Source organism: Sander lucioperca, chromosome 14 (assembly GCF_008315115.2).
Source record: "Sander lucioperca isolate FBNREF2018 chromosome 14, SLUC_FBN_1.2, whole genome shotgun sequence".
NCBI lineage: Eukaryota > Metazoa > Chordata > Actinopteri > Perciformes > Percidae > Sander > Sander lucioperca.
In genome coordinates this window covers 3,071,547-3,087,826 of record NC_050186.1, presented here as the reverse complement: position 1 = coordinate 3,087,826, position 16,280 = coordinate 3,071,547, and the positions used below count along the sequence as shown (strand labels likewise).

Below are 16,280 nucleotides of genomic sequence, written 5' to 3'. Positions count from 1 at the left end.
AGATTACAACTTTAAAATGTGTCGTATGTGCTGGCTTTACTCGTCTTCTCGTTGAGGTCCAAGTAGTCGTTGTTGGCGCACGCCAGTTCTCTCATGATCTGTCCATCATCGTCATTCTTGGCAAGCCAGCGGTCACAGGGGAAACGAAATGTTTTGTCCATGATCTCATCCTTCACATCGATATAATCCAAGTGCCATCCTGGAGCAGGACCTAGGAGGGATGTGATCAGGAAACCAAAAAGACACTAAGTAAAAATGTTGTCAAGGATGATGAAACAACAGTAACTTTAAGTAAACTTCCTTTATACAGCACTTTTCACAATGCCAGTTATAAAGTGCAGATTTAATCGGCCCACTATCCAGAGTGACTGATTATCTCAGGGCTAACCTGAGTTGTCGTGCCAGACTCGCACTTTGGAGAGCTCTCCCATACTGAGGATATCCGAGAAGCGAAATGTGTCCAACTGCTTGCGCTCAAACTTGTTGGACTTGTTGCACTCTTTCAATGCCAGCGTCCCTGTGTCTCCATTCTCTCCGAAAATGATGATCCACACGTTGGCATCAGTGCCTGCCCCTGAGAAGACAAGAGAGAGTCATCCATTTAGAAAAATTCATCAGAAATTCTGCTTCCCAAGAACAAAACATGTTGAAGAACAAAGTGACAAAATAGGAGCTTGGCAATAAACTGTATTAGCATCTGAATCAGCACAGTATAGTTTCATTTAAACTATATAATTGTAATGACTGTTCCAATTGTATCTTTTATATTATTCTAATTATTAACTCGTTAATAATTACAATAAAAATGTAATGTTAACTACAAAAAATGCACTAGATATTATACATTTAAAAAGGGCTTGCACTTTGTTGTAGATCTTTTAAACTGCAATGCAGCTCAACTAGTGCAGGGATTTCTTGAATTGCCAATCAATAGTGAGATTGTAAAGCCCTGAGGAAACTGATCCGCTAACAACCAGCCACAATATGCAGAGTAAAATGAGCAGCAGAGAAAGCTGCGTGACTCAGACAGCACGTCTATAATTCCTCTGTGCTTTATTATTTCATTACAGTGGGTTAGGCACTAAGTGAATGTGTATTAGGCGGTGCTCAGTCTGCAGCACTTTTTCTAGTTCTTCACCTGTCTGTACACTGAACTAGAAATCTGATATTTTATTTAACAGCCCTGTAGTTTCAATGAGCAATAATAGAAATTAGAAAGAAATGTAGATACTAAGAATTGCATTTTATGTTTCTGTTTCCTTTAAATGATTATTATTTTCATATACCTCCTACATACTTGACATTCAATGCCTCTTTACACTATACATGGGGAGACGTTACCTTGTGCAGAACATCGCCTATGTTGTGTGTGTGTGTGCGTTTGTGTGTGTGTGTGTGTGTGTGTGTGTGTGTGAGCCTGGCTCATTATTCCTCCCAGAGCCTCAGTGGTGGTGCAGGGCTACATCTTAGCTTCCAGTAACAGCCAAGGGCAGAGATCAGTCCTTTGAAGTCGGCTCAGACTTCTCGCCATGCTATCGTATTGATCAGCAGCACTACTGAGCTATAGAAAAGTACTGCATGAAGAAAAGAGGGAGCAAAGCCTTGTGGCTGGTTTCTGAAGAGGATATCATTCATTACCATGTTGGAGTCAAACATCAATTATTCCCACTTCGCTCCTCCTAGAAAACACAATTCTCTGCCCAAGGTTGCGTCAAATGAGGACCAGGAGCTATGTAACATATATCCATGAACTCTGCCTTGAGCTTTGGATAGTGATTGAAAAAAATGAGATTACAGACATAAATAGCCTCTACAAGGTTGTAGCGCTAATTTGGCATTAAAGGGTGAGGAGTTCACTCATCTGAGAAATATCAAGCCACCATCCACTTTCAACTTAGCCATTTGGGCACCTGTAGGTTATCCTTAACTGCCTTAGAAAGAAAACAATCACAAGAGGTGATGGCAAGGTGGACCCAGGACATGACTTGACAGATGAAGTCTCTCATCCGACATTTGAGTGCTTCCGGATCCCCCATGAAGAGCCGGAGGATGTTACTGATGAAAGAGGATGTCTGAGCTGCTCTGATCACTCTGAGCGTCCCTGGATCTGACCTGACACTGACCCAGAGATTTAAGGATGGATGGATGGAGTCAGTATGCCTAATAAGTGTCCACTGTCTCACAGGTCTGATACAAATGATAACGTTAAAAGGTGTTTCCCAAAGATCACATTCATGGTTTTTGATGGGACGACCTGATAAACTTAAAAAAAACATTTTAATGATCAAGCTGACAGCAGCTGGCATGTGTTAAAGACTTACCTGCATTATCACTGGTCTTGACCTGGACTATATAGGTGGTGGGCTCCACCATCATCTCCTCGTTCACTACAGCAGCCATCTCGCAGATCATGGTTCTCTTGGGTCCACGGGTCCTGGAAAGCCACTCCTCATAGGTGAACAAAGACACCTCCTCTGTGGTCAGGTTACGCATGATCACCTGGATGCACAGAGTTAGCTCTTTAAAGTTAATGTCATTGATTTTTTTTTTTTTTTTTTTTATGATCCACTGTCACAGTCAAAGCAAAATAAACCACTGGAGAAGTGTAATAAAAAGTATGACACCAAAAGTGTATGAATGCACACTTTTTCTAACATAGATTTAACAATCATAGGTACTGTTATTATGATGTGTTGCAAAGATTAAGCCATGTCAGCGTTTGTGGAATAAATATGCATCCATTCCTAACATATTAATCATAATCAGAATATTTAATCAGTACAAGAAAGACACCTTTAACCATTAACTCTGGTATAATGTGGAAGAGTCTATAGCCACGCAAGCGGCTCTGTGAGGTTGTACTTAGGCAAAATGGAGCTTTGAGCTAAATGCTAACATGCTCACAATGACATGCTAACATTCAGATTTTCAGCAGGCATAATATTTCCCACGTTCACCAACTTACTTTAGCAACACTACTAATTAGCACTATAGTACACCTAGGGCTGATGAAAATGTCATTTGTCATAAGCCAAAGTATGAGACAAATTAAAATTTTGACCTGATGATGGCGCTAGAAGAAACAATAAGGGATCAACCATATCAATGTCTGCTTTAATGGCAATCCAACAGTTATGAACCTCATGAGGATCACCAAAAAGTCAGTCGGATTTATTCTCTGGGCACCATGAATGTACAAAATGTCATGTCTATCCATTAAATAGTGTGATATTTCAATCTGTGGACCAACATCCCAAGAGCCATGCCACTAGCTGGATAAAAACATGATCATATGAATAAGTATTGTGTCATACATATTTATATTATGGACACTAATGTGTTAGCAGTGTGAACACAAACCCTGGCTCTCCCATGATGTCTGATCACTAGTCCTGGGGAACATTTCATTACTAGACAAAGACTTAGCTCAGGCAGCCACACTCCTATTAACTCTCCACTCTGCATATTTATTTGGGCAGATTACCATGCTGGCAAGTGGCGGTGCACTGTTGTTTCCATTTTAATACATAGACCCAACAATTCATAAAGGCAGCACATTCGCTTGTGATGCTGAACACACAAGGCTCGGTGCAGGGTCAAGTCAAGGAGATGTTTGCAGTCGCTAAGTCCCAGGCACGGACGGACAGGGCTCGGTATTGTTCCTGACTGCTCTGCTGCTCTGCAGGCATGGTGCCTTTACCAGAGAAGACATTTGCATAGGAAATGTGTTCTGTTTCATCAATGCATTTGGCCTGAGACATCAGACTGAATTTGGAGGTGAGCAGTGATGTTGTCCTCACAGGGTCAGCCAAAGAGAAAAAGTACTGAACCATTTTGGGAAACGTACTGTATGTATATTAATGCAGTGTATTATATCGCTGGACAAAGCATTCAAAATTGGAGATTTTTTTCACTAACACACACCAAGTCACACTAAAGGAAATTTAAAGTGAAATGGTTTCTCTCTTTACTGAATACAGAAACAACACACATCGCTCATTACTGCGTGTTTTTGTGCGTGTGTGTATGATACCAGAAACAGCATGATGATTAAAATGGGTCAATATGTCACTCCAGGAACTCTGGGCCCTACTTTGTGTGTGTGTGTGTGTGTGTGTGTGTGTGTGTGTGAATGTGTGTGTGTCTTTGTGGGTGGGTGAATCATTGACCATTCTCCTGCAGGCAGGGATAGATGTGTGTATTTGTCTGTGTGCTGTATGATATAATAGATTGAATGATCCTGTGACCTACAGCATACAGTGCCAGCGTAAAAACACAAACCTGTGACTGCTTTGTACTATTGATTTTTGAAGAAGCTTTTACTGTTCTGCTTTTTATGCTCCTGGTTTATGTTTTATGGATGAGATCTGCAGTTTCTTCTTCATAACCAATTAGCCCTGGACAAGATTTAAGGAAACCTGTGCATCATGCATGGTCATCTTATTCTGAAGATTAAACCTGCGTAGAGCTTTCCTTTTGCTGTAATCTCTGACAATTTTCTTGCATGTAATCATCCAACACTCCCGTCCACCACTGATTTAGCATCACAATGCTGTCTCCTGATGGACATTTATATATACATATATATATTAAAATCAATGTTGCAGAACCAGAGATATTGTCTGTCTTATTCCATGCATTGTTCTTTCTTGTCAATACCTGGTGCCTACATTACCCACAACAAAACTCAACTGCTGACAGTTGAGTGTGGTATATTAGTAGTGGCTAATGTTGTCTTAAGCTGCTAGCCTCAAGCAGAGATGAGGAGCGGGCTACAGAGGTCTGGTAAGCTCGTTACTTTCTAACTCCACACCTCCAGATTTATTTTTATCTGGAGCCACAAAAGGTTTCATACATTTTTTTCCCAATATGCAGTAGTACTCCTCAATACTTTTACACAGACTTTGATGTGTATAGTTCTCCTTTAAGATGAGCTGACCTTTTCCAGAAACCAGTCAGGTCGACTCCCGGAGCCATCAATGCGAAGCCTCATTTTTCTCAGTGGAGCAATGTCATCAATCTCCATGTTGAAAGTGTCCTCCTGACCGCGCTCAAACCTGTTATCCACCACACAGAAGTTCATAATCTGCAGCAAAATGAAACAGTCTCTTTATTTTATATTGTTTTCTGATGTCATGTTTGTGCTACCTGTCCTCATTCTTCTGCAGCAGCATCTCCTCTGTGCTGCCGTTGGCTCCAAACACAGACATGAAGATCAGGGTGTCTGTTCCTGCGTTCTGCACGTCTCCCGTTACTACAGTCACCTCGTAAATAATCTGACAGGAAAATATTAGACATTTTACTTGTTATATTTTCTCCTGTACCCATCTCTCAGAAGCAGTATTACCTCTAAAACTTAACTAGACAAGGATATGAATTTATCTTGAAGCTAATGAACAATATACCTAATTATATTTTAGCAGGTATGAGGTTGACGCTGATGCTGTAAACATCCATAAATAATAGTGAATGATAAATGGAAAGCATGTTACAGTTAAAACAGTGGCAGGACATGGGAAGGGACAATTCAAAAATAGCCAAAGTTGTCAAGCAATGAGATTGCAATGTAGTAACTGTATAGTCTTATTGTTTCTAATGTTTATATTTCTAACATAAATAGATATGGAGACAGGGAACAACCCAGTCCGACACCCCTTGATAATCAGATATCTTTAAAAAGATACTCGTTGTGTATAGTCTTACTTGAAATATGACTGTGTATAATTTCACCAAATTTATTAAAGGGCCACCAAAGTTAAGGGGCTCCATATATTTATAAACGTAATCCTATTTTACGCTTTCGAAACATTCTCAAAATCAACCAGGATGAGCCCTAGAACATTTTAATTTTCATAAAACTAATTTTCCAGAGATGTCTAACACCTTCACCAATAAATCAACCTGTAAAGAGTGGTTCGTTTGGCTGAACATACAACAGGCGGAGCCCTACCCTGCCTAAAAGATTTTTACACCAGGTGCTGCAAGGCTAGGAGACTCAATAAAGATCCAGACCACCCACTGTTTTTAATGCATACATTGAAGGAACTGAAAGATTTTCAACTGAAATTGTATTTGTATATGATTTCATGTGACAAATAAATTGATTGAATAAATCCATTTGTTGTGAATTATACTTTAATTTCTAAGATTCTAGTGTCATAGTAGCACAATAAGGGATCTTCAATTCTTTCGATAAATCGGATGTTTACGCCTACTGCATCTTGTTTAAAAAAAAGACGAGAAACTAAAGGTACTCTCCCCCATCTCAGATGTATCTGAATATTTGTAACAGGCTGGACGGTGTTGTTTAATGAACTCAAATGTCTTATGAAATGAATTTGAAATTCCATCTAAACCAAGATATTGACCAGATAAATGTATTGATTAGAAATTAATGTTAATTATGATTCCGAGGGGCAACAGTGCTGGTATAATTGGACAGAATTTTATATCTGTGCACCATTTTTCTTAAAGTAAATAGCTCCACTGGTTTCATTGGTGACAGTATAATAGAAATGGACTCATTATCACTAGTGCACTGCGGTAATTTGATTTATATGTGATATATGTTTATCAGCCATATGACTGCTTGCGTCAACTTGCTCACATTTACATACCTGTTGGGAGATAGAAATGGCCTCTGCATCCAGCACGTTAAATACTCTAGCAGTCAAACCATCTCCTCGATCTTTGGCCAACCAGCACTTGCATGCAAAGATATATTTGACCCCTTTGGTTGGCACAGCAACAGACAGCTCATCAACCAGCCAGCAGCTCTCCGGAGTGGCCCCATCATGACCGAGCTGCAGGGAGGACGAGAAACAATCACTTCTAACCGTGGGTGTATTTTTCTGCATGTTCATGTGTGTGCATGCGTGCGTGTGGATGCATGAGCATGCCAGATCATAACTGAAATTCTAAAAGCTTCCCCCCTCCCTCACCTCAACCTTTTTAATCTCCCCCACATCTGAACCGTGGGACTGAAAGCTCTCCAGAGAGCCGGCCTCAAAGCCCTTCCTCTCGTCCGGCAGGTCCAGCCACAGCCTCTCTGTCTGGGTGTGATCGCCCCCGATAATGATCACATAAGCCCTGCTGGTGGTGCTCGCATCCCGCTCCAGTCCAGTACAGATGGTGATGTGGTATGGTATGACTGCACAGGAAGGGCACAGCACTTATTCATTCATGACAGCAAGAGATTATATAAAGATGTCTGTGTTAGAATATTAATGACAAACATTCACAGAGCAAAAAAGAAATCCAGCATGCAGTTCTGAAGATTTACTTACTTGGGAGCTCAATTTCTTCTTCCTCCTTCTTCTTTTTGCTCTTTTTGTTCATGTTACTGTCGACACTCTTTACTGTTGGGGCTGAGTTCTTCTTTTTGTTGTTTAGGCTCTCTCTGACTCCTTCATAACCCTAAAAGAACACAACACACACACACACACACACACAGTGATACAGACAAACACACCAACACAGACAAATGCTAAGATCTACAGTATAGGAACACAAAGCCTATGTGTGTTTAATAGGGCCTTGTAAATATATGAACTTAGTCATGGTATTCATTACCATTCATTTATATGGCAGCATGTTAATGTTGTTATTGTGAGCATTTTAGCATTCTGACATTAGCATTTAGCACATCCACACATAGCTGCTGGCGTGGCTGTAGAATGCTTGTCTTGTTCAAATGTAATTTTTCAATGCTGTGAGCACCCAAAAAAAAAATCCTTTCACTTTCATTGTAATAGGATGAAAACCCAAAACCTAAGAAACCGTTATCTCAAATCCTCACAGCACGTAAATTACAGTATGTCATGTCAGGTAGATACCATGATGGGTTAGTGAAAAAAATCTGTCTTTTTGTAATTTGGGTAAACTGACCCAAAAGGTGCCTTACTACTTTGAGTCTCCTCTCTACTATGTAAAGGATAATGTAGAGCAAGGCGGTCATTACCCCGACAGGGTGATGCAGGTCTTGAATCAGCTTGAACGGTCTGTTATAAAGAATTAGCAGACCGCAGAATGCAGTCGGATTCAACCAAGTTGTGTAATAATGTGTTTTACTATTTCTAGCTCCTACACACTGTCACACACTGATGTCTTTCACGCTACCTTAATATAGAAGACTCTCTCAATGCGTCGGTCCTCCCTCTTCCTGGATAGCCAACGTTCACATAAAAAGAGAAAGACCTCTTCCGTATCCCCGTCAACTACCTCCACCTGGTCCAAGTACCAGTCCGAACACATCATACTGTTATCATGCCTCATTTTTATCTTGAAAACCTGTCCGAGGTCAACGGCCTCAATAGTGAACTTATCCACCTGGGAAGATAAAACGTGACCATTGGTGAAATATTAACACAAGTTCAATCATGCAGTTTTGTACTTTTGTTGTAATATTTGCTGTAATTCGGTTTTCTTTTGTAAAGTTGCTCATTGTGTCAAGCTTATTTGTCTATCCTCACTTCATTAGATAATACACAAAATGCTTTCTTACAGATCCCCGTTCAAACTTGTTGCTGTTTGTCTCCGACTTGCTGAGTTTCCTCTCCCCGGTGTCCCCGAGCTCCCCGTAAATCGTGAGAAAGACGTTGGCATCGGTGCCGCCTCCATTCACATCACCTGTCATCACTGACACGTTGTATGTGTGAGCTGTAGTGGGGGCGATGATCACAGACAAACGGTTTGAGTGCAATTGGCAGAAAATAGAGTGAAAAGTAAGCCATTTTCTATCGCTGTTTGATGCCGCTGTCATAACAGAGACTCACTCAGGGATTAGGAAAGACCTGAAGGGAAAAGTGTCTTTCTGAACTAATGCTCAGAAAGGTGGGGACCAGACAGAACCAAGACAGGAAAACAAATCCTGCACATATTTGTGCATGTTTGTGTGTATAAATGTATTGTTTGTCTGCATATGTTGACGTACTCTCCAGGGCATCTTCCACCTCGACTTCGGTGACTTTCAGGCTTCCGTCTCGTGAAAGTTTCTCAGTGATGATGTCAGAGGGCACCAGCTCTCTCACTGTTTCACCATCATCCTCCGACTTGGCGAGCCAGCGCTCACATGGGAATATGATAGTCTCTGAACCCTAAAGAGAGAGAGGTAAGGCACAGGGCTAAAACAATGCCTCAGAGAAGAATCATTGAACACAGTTTATTGTCTTTGTCTGAGTCTCGGCTCAGTAAGTAGGATGAAAAATGAAACCACGGTGCTGGATTACCCTCATCTGTCTGTGAGGAGAACATCTCCACCTGCTGACCAGAAATAGTGTTTGTGTGTTACCAGTAGACTGTGTAGTAAGATGTTAGTAAATGTAAATCCTCTGTAACAAATATATGAGATGTTTGTTAAGCATAAAGGTGCAAGTACTGAAATCAATATCAGTGGTTTTTTGAGGCACATGTACTTTCATTTGAACTCAGTGCTACTTTATACTTCTACTCCACTTCTAGAGGCAAGCGGATTTACAAATATTTTACTTTTTACTTCCCTACATTTATTAACAGAGTATTCCGTACAAAACACATGATCATCTTATAAAATATGATGCATTGTTATAGATGACAGTATCCAACAGTATATAAAGTAGTTAAAATAGCTCCACCTTGACCTACTTCAACCATAAAATGCTACATACACATTACTGCATCAGTAATAATCATCCAACAATATAATATATAACAGACACTCACATATGGCCACTTTTGACACTTTAAGGACATTTTGCTAATACATACATTAATGCAAGTTACATTTTCAATGTAGGTCTTTTACTTAAGAGTATTTTTATTTTGCAGCACTGCAACTTAAGTAAAAGGAGCTGTCCTTCATAGGCAGTACCTTTCCCTTCCTGAGCAGACGTCTGATCTCCACTCTGTCCAGATGCCAGCCTGGGTTGACCCCGCGGTTGTCATGGCCAATCCGGATCTTTTCAATTAAATCCCCCACATCTTCAAGCTGCACAGAGAGCAGAAAACATTACTAAATTAACACTGTATTCAGTATTGTTTAACTACATTAAAGACACTGATGGCCTTGCTGTACTGTACTGCCCTGGTCAACCAAGCTTAATGAATGCACCTATTCTTCTTATTCATCTATTTATGGCTATACATGTTACATGTACCTCAACAATAAACATGTCCTCAGCTCCTCTCTCAAAGTACATCATCCTCTCCCTCTTGTTGACACACAGAGACTTCTGCTGGGTGCACACTGCGTTTCGCCCGTACAGGACAATGAAGACATCTGCATCTGTGCCGGCTCCAAACACATCACTCGTGAAGATTTTAATTTCATAAGGAACAACTACAAAATGAAAACACATTCAAACAATACTGATGGTGGGCATCAAATGATAAATATCTTCATTTTTGTGAGAGTGATGTAGACTGTCATGCAATGACGATTTACATGGTGTGTAAAGTTCCGTCTGAAGAGAATTTGGGAAAATGTCCCTGACGATGGCCCCGTCATCCTCCCCTTTATCCAACCAACGGCCGCAGGGGAAGCGCAGTTTCTGTCCAAGAGACGGGGCATCAATCTCCACCCAGTCAAGGAACCAGCCTGCTGATCCTCTGCCTTAAACATTAACACAAATTATTGTCGTCGCGCATGTAGACAAATTTTGCATTATTCACTGCACAGGCAGGGAGTCCATCCTACTGTACCACAGTTGTCGTGTCCAACACGCAGCTTCTTCAGTGGTCCAATGTCCACGGCTTCCACAATAAACTCGTCGATCATACCCCGCTCAAACTTATTCCTATAAGTCTTTGAAGCCTTCAGGTTAATTATCCCTGTAGATGTGCACACATCATAGAGTAATTTAAATCATTTAAATACAAGATCTAATTTTTTTTACAGATATAATTTCTGTATGACAGTTGGAAGTATTACCTGTGTCATCCTTGGTGCCGTACAGGATCATAAAGACATTAGCATCAGTTCCTGCATACTTTTTGTCACCAGTTTTTATCCTCACTGTGTATGTTGTTGACATGGCTGTAATAATAAGAAACCAGCAAACCACAGATGAAACATTAGGCAATCTTGTGGTTATAATTCATAGTTAATAACAAAAAAAAAAGCTCAATGTCTTCGTCAGAGGTCACTTTGATTCTTCACTCTCTTTTTGAGGGCAGCCATAATGTTGCTCTCACCTTTCTGTTCCAGACCAAGTGTGGCTTCAGAGTCTTCCTCATCATCATCATCCCCTCTCTTCATAAAGGCTTCGTCCACAGGAACGAGCTCCCTGGCAAGCTGTCCATCATCTTCATCAGTAGCCAGCCAGCGTTTACAAGGGAAAAAGTACCTAAAACACCATATACAATATATATGTATTTTGTGCAGTGTGCAGTCTGCATAGTATCAACACAATAATCTCTGTTTAGGACCGTCAAATGTCCGTGTCCAGAAATACTTAAAGAAAATGGCCATCTCTTTTTAGATTGATGCCAAGTCTCCACACTTCACCAGAATATTTCAGAGTAACATTTCACGCCACACGGTGGAGCTCTACAGACATTTTATGTGCAACATTTCTGCCGGACATGTAGGATGATGCTGTTTTGTGAAACCTGTGGCAATGATTTGGTGTCTAGAATGGCTCAGCGATGTGTTTATAATTTCTTATCTATTACCTGTTTGATTAACCATTTCTTTGTAATTAATTGGTTGAATTATTCAAGGGATTTGTGTGAAGCTACAGTTACACATCTGAATTAAAGTGCTAATAGACCTCTGCTTTCTTTCTAACGTCATCATAACTTACGTGGTGTCATCTTTGTTGTCTACAATTTCCACTCTGTCCAGAAACCAGCCGGCACTGGCCTGACTGTTGTCATGTCGGATCCTCAGCTTCTTCAGGATCCCTAAGTCCACCGCTGTGATGTTGAAAATGTCTTCCTAGGTCACACGCAAACAAACCAGTGACAAAGGGTCAAGATAAGTCACAGGTCTCAGTTTAGCAGTCCACGAGAACCTCATTACTTATTTATTTGGTCTGTATTTAACCTGCATGGCTCCTTAGCTCCACCATTTGTTTGACAATAGAGGCTTATCCAGGAAAACAGTACCAATGATAACAATCATGACCATGCAGAACACAGCAGATCAAACGTGTCTCCTGACTCTAGCCTCATATTTAACAAACAAGCATTTCCCAAAATGTCAGGCTATTTCTTTTGCACAAAAAAGTTCATATTAACACTCAGATTATCACATAAAAAGAGCACATATAGAACTGACAGAAGACAGAGAAATCTTACCTGGCCTTTCTCAAATTTGTTCAGGTTGTTTGCCTTCCTGAGCCGTCGCTCCCCAGTGTCGCCGATCTCTCCATAGATGTTTATGTAAACATTGGCATCAGTCCCCGCCCCCCACATTGTCCCAGTGAACACATGAACCTCATATGAGTTCACTAAGAGGAAAAACACAGTTAGACACAGTTAGACACAGTTAGAAAGTTAGAAAGTGCATGATCATGAGTGACATTTTAACGTTGCACCTGATGACATATGCCTTGTTGGAGCCATTTTGCAGATTTGCCTTATTTAATTTCAAATTATGCTTAGACATCATGCATTTTCCATTGTGTATTATGATGATAATGAATTGGAATGTCTGTTTACATTTTGTTATGTATGTATGATGATGTGATCTGGAGGCGTGGTGAACAGGTGTTCGGGTGAGAGCAAACAATTTTCAACCACATGAACACAGAATCTGCATAACTATAGAATACTTGTGTTTGAAGTTTATTGATTTATTTATGCTTTTTTCTTTTTCTTTTTGCTTTAATAAACGGATGAACTGTGACGCTAAGAAGTACAGAATGTGCGTTGATTAACGGACCGCTCCCTACATGCCTAATTCAACAATAATTCAAAATGTCACAAATACAACATACAGCCTAGCCTTTGGAAGCAAATAACAATGGGTCAACACATTACATGTATGCTCTACTTACCCTCCAGGTCTTCACTGTCCTCAGTCAGCAGCTCGACCACAATCTCCCCATCCTCCTCATCCCTGGCCAGCCAGCGGTTACAGGGGAAAGTAAATGTCTCCACCACTTCCTGCAGCTCCTCAACCATCTCCACCTCCTCCTCTTCTTCTTTCTTCTTCTTTTTCTTGTCCTTCTTCTTGTCTTTCTTGGTTTCCTCCTTCTTCACCTCAACCAGCACCATAGCCATTGTCAGCCGCTTTATGTCCACCGTCTCCAGGAACCAGCCATCTCCGATACCCTTCCCGTCATGGTAGATACGTATCTTGTAGATCTTACCGACATCCTGAGCCTCAATCTGGGTTGTAGGCAGGGTTCAAAATTAGCACCATCTGCCAGCCAAATGCTGGGAAAATATGCAATTGGCTGGTTGATGTGCTTCACTCACCAACCAAAAAAACAATGTTAGTTTATTGAGTGGCTGGTAAAATTTGAACATTCGCTAGCCGTTTAGCTGGTAGACGAAAAGTTAATTTTGAACCGTGGTTGTAGGTATCAAACAGTGGTCAAACCAGGAACTTAAATCTCCTACATACATTTAAAAAACACGGCACAGGCTTTATACAGACCCTGAAGATCTCAGTGGTGCCACGTTCAAAATTGTTGGAGCGACTCTTGAGAGCGAGAACTTCAGTTTTTCCTTCATCTCCGTAGATCTGACAGAAGACATTGGCATTGGTGCCACCTGCACGCACGTCCCCTGTGACCACTGTTACTTCATAGTTGATCACTGTTACAGAAGGGGCATCACAGTATTATGACAGGAGGAAAGATTATGTAGAGCAGAGCAATACACCTCAACTCATAATGTTCATGAACTAATGTTACTGTTCTTAAAATTATGAATTTTAACTATAGAGTACTATTTTATGTACTTTTAATGTTGTTGTTATTTACATTGTTCGATGTCCAAGATCTCACTGGGATAGATCTCAACCTCCACTTTCCCATCAGCCTCGTCTTTGCAGAGCCAGCGGTGGCTCGGGAACATGTACTGCATCCCATGAACTGGCACAGAGATCTGCACACTGTCCAGAAACCAGCCAGCCCGCAAGCCCTCATTAGTGTGACCAATCAGGAGACGGTTGATCTGTAAACACAGAGGACATAAGAGGATAAAATAGAATTAGTAAACACAAATAAATGTCTGAACCATAAACTCTGTTCTCCATGAAGTGTGTTTGTGTCCGAACTTGCCTTTCCGATGTCAAAGGTTTCGATTGTAAAGATGTCAGTTTGTCCCGTCTCGTAGTAGTTTCTGAGGTCGTTGTCGGAAACTGCCAGAATCGTCTTGTTAGTATCACCCTTCTCCCCATACAGCTTGACAAATACCCTGGAGTCTGAGCTGGCACCATTTACACTGCCTGTCTTGATTGCGAAGTGGTAGCTGACATCTTGGAAGGGTGGACCGATGGAAATTAAAAGTAATTTTAAAAATCATTAATAAGATATGTTGTCCTTTTTTAGTTTGCTTAACCTATCCTTGGTTTAAAATGTTATTAATGCACTCACTAAAGAGACGCAGGCCATCTCCAGCTGGGACTAACTCACGGACAATCTGTCCATCATCTTCATTACGGTCCAACCATCTGAAGAAAAACACAAAGACCCAGACAAATTGAATCACGTAGCATTAAACAAAGAATGAGATCAACCCTCCCACCAAACTACCAAACCACCCTGAATATTTACTATATATATATATATATATATATATATATATATACACTATATTACTTATAATAATTCATAAACATAGAAACATATTTAGTTTACACAAGGAATAGGGGAGAAAGGTTAAGACCCTAAAGTAAAAGTAGCCTAAAGTATTATTGATCATTGTGAGGAAATTAAATCACCATTAGCATCAAGATAAACCAATCTGAAAAAAAGATCAAAACAGAACACAATCACTACAAGCAACACAAACAACTGTTCTATGTTGTATTACAATGGAAGCTACCAAACCTTTCCCTTTTAACAGACAGACAGGAAGAGCCTCTTTCCAGATGTAACATTGCACCTCCGCCTTGCGGTTTCGGCTCCAGTTACTGAAGGAGAGAGCTGGCTGACCACTGTGCATTTAGTGCCTATTTGTAGTAGCAAACTCATCCATCAGCTGCTTAACTACTTAAACACACACCACTGGAGAACTAGTGAACGTAAGCGTGGCCCGTTTATAAGGCTTTCAGGGCAATTTTGTCCAGCTGTTTGGTGGGTTACAGACAAATGAACTAAGAAGAAAATTCAACAGACACTTATGTGCCTTCTTGCCATGAGTTAGATAACAAGATTAAAACCACTCTCATGTCTGTATCGTAAATAAGAAGCTACAGGCAGCAGCTGGGCATAAAGACTGGAAGCACTCCCTGCAAAACCACCATTTGCTATTTTTACACTTTATACTGTTTCAAGGATAAAAAAAAGAAAAAGATATAAGATGTTAATTAGTGAGCTTTAGATGTCCTGGAAGGTGCATTTGTTTTACTTTTGGAGCCAGGCAAGGTAAGGCAAAGGCAATGCAAGTTTATTTATATAGCACAATTCATACACAAGTGCTTTAGGCATAGAAATACATTGTAAAGATAAACAATAAGGCTAGCAGTTTCCCCCTACTTCCAGACATTATGCCAAACTAAGCTAACTGTCTCCTGGCTTCATATGTACAATACAGACATGAGAGTGGTCTTCTCCCACAACTCCCTGCAGAAGAATGCAGTTATATGCAAGAAAGCATATAACTGTATATCCCAAAATATCAAACTATTCCTTTAAGTCATGTGTAAAGTAATATTGCCTTGCCTGAAACATGGGAACTCAATGGCCAAACTCTCTGGCTGGCCCTCTTCTCTGACCATCACCTTATCAAGAAACCAACCGCAGCCTCCACCGCGGCCATCATGACCGACACGCACTCTGCGCACCCGGCCCAAGGACACGGACTCAATGAGAAACTCATCGTGCTGAGGGTAGACAGAGAGAAAACTGGTTAAAAATGTTGGCAGTGAATTTCCCAGACAATATTTATTTATTTTTGTGTATTAATGATGCACTCACATTGCCCTTTTCAAATTTGTTGACGTTGTTTTTGCTCATAAACATGAGTCGCTCCCCTGTGTCACCCAGATCACCGACAATATTGAGGAAGACGCTGGCATCGGTGCCACTGCCACTGACGTTGCCAGTGCAGATGGTGACTCGATACTTTATCACTAGAAAAAATAAATAAAAAAAGGACACTCTCATTATATTACATAAAGCATGTAT

The 16,280-nt window shown here is 40.6% G+C and overlaps 1 protein-coding gene across 3 annotated transcripts in view; it reads right to left on the bottom strand.

Moving 5' to 3' along the window:
• The window catches only part of LOC116062988 (lipoxygenase homology domain-containing protein 1), a 30,628-nt gene that overhangs the window by 2,343 nt on the left and 12,005 nt on the right, over positions 1 to 16,280 (bottom strand). For 2 of the 3 annotated variants that reach the window (XM_031317809.2, XM_031317810.2), the window contains 26 exons: positions 16,071 to 16,225; positions 15,816 to 15,976; positions 14,526 to 14,602; positions 14,211 to 14,407; positions 13,911 to 14,103; positions 13,583 to 13,743; positions 12,978 to 13,311; positions 12,277 to 12,428; positions 11,781 to 11,914; positions 11,170 to 11,321; positions 10,907 to 11,011; positions 10,678 to 10,806; positions 10,421 to 10,588; positions 10,134 to 10,315; positions 9,848 to 9,964; positions 8,933 to 9,095; positions 8,504 to 8,658; positions 8,119 to 8,328; positions 7,287 to 7,416; positions 6,942 to 7,150; positions 6,618 to 6,803; positions 5,149 to 5,276; positions 4,940 to 5,057; positions 2,322 to 2,499; positions 389 to 574; positions 41 to 211 (listed from right to left, as the gene is read on the bottom strand). In XM_031317809.2, the coding sequence (XP_031173669.1) occupies positions 41 to 211; positions 389 to 574; positions 2,322 to 2,499; positions 4,940 to 5,057; positions 5,149 to 5,276; positions 6,618 to 6,803; positions 6,942 to 7,150; positions 7,287 to 7,416; positions 8,119 to 8,328; positions 8,504 to 8,658; positions 8,933 to 9,095; positions 9,848 to 9,964; positions 10,134 to 10,315; positions 10,421 to 10,588; positions 10,678 to 10,806; positions 10,907 to 11,011; positions 11,170 to 11,321; positions 11,781 to 11,914; positions 12,277 to 12,428; positions 12,978 to 13,311; positions 13,583 to 13,743; positions 13,911 to 14,103; positions 14,211 to 14,407; positions 14,526 to 14,602; positions 15,816 to 15,976; positions 16,071 to 16,225 (4,251 nt within the window). Of the gene's footprint in view, positions 1 to 40; positions 212 to 388; positions 575 to 2,321; positions 2,500 to 4,939; positions 5,058 to 5,148; positions 5,277 to 6,617; positions 6,804 to 6,941; positions 7,151 to 7,286; positions 7,417 to 8,118; positions 8,329 to 8,503; positions 8,659 to 8,932; positions 9,096 to 9,847; positions 9,965 to 10,133; positions 10,316 to 10,420; positions 10,589 to 10,677; positions 10,807 to 10,906; positions 11,012 to 11,169; positions 11,322 to 11,780; positions 11,915 to 12,276; positions 12,429 to 12,977; positions 13,312 to 13,582; positions 13,744 to 13,910; positions 14,104 to 14,210; positions 14,408 to 14,525; positions 14,603 to 15,815; positions 15,977 to 16,070; positions 16,226 to 16,280 lie in introns of those variants that run through there. The other variant, XR_004895052.1, reaches the window with a different exon arrangement.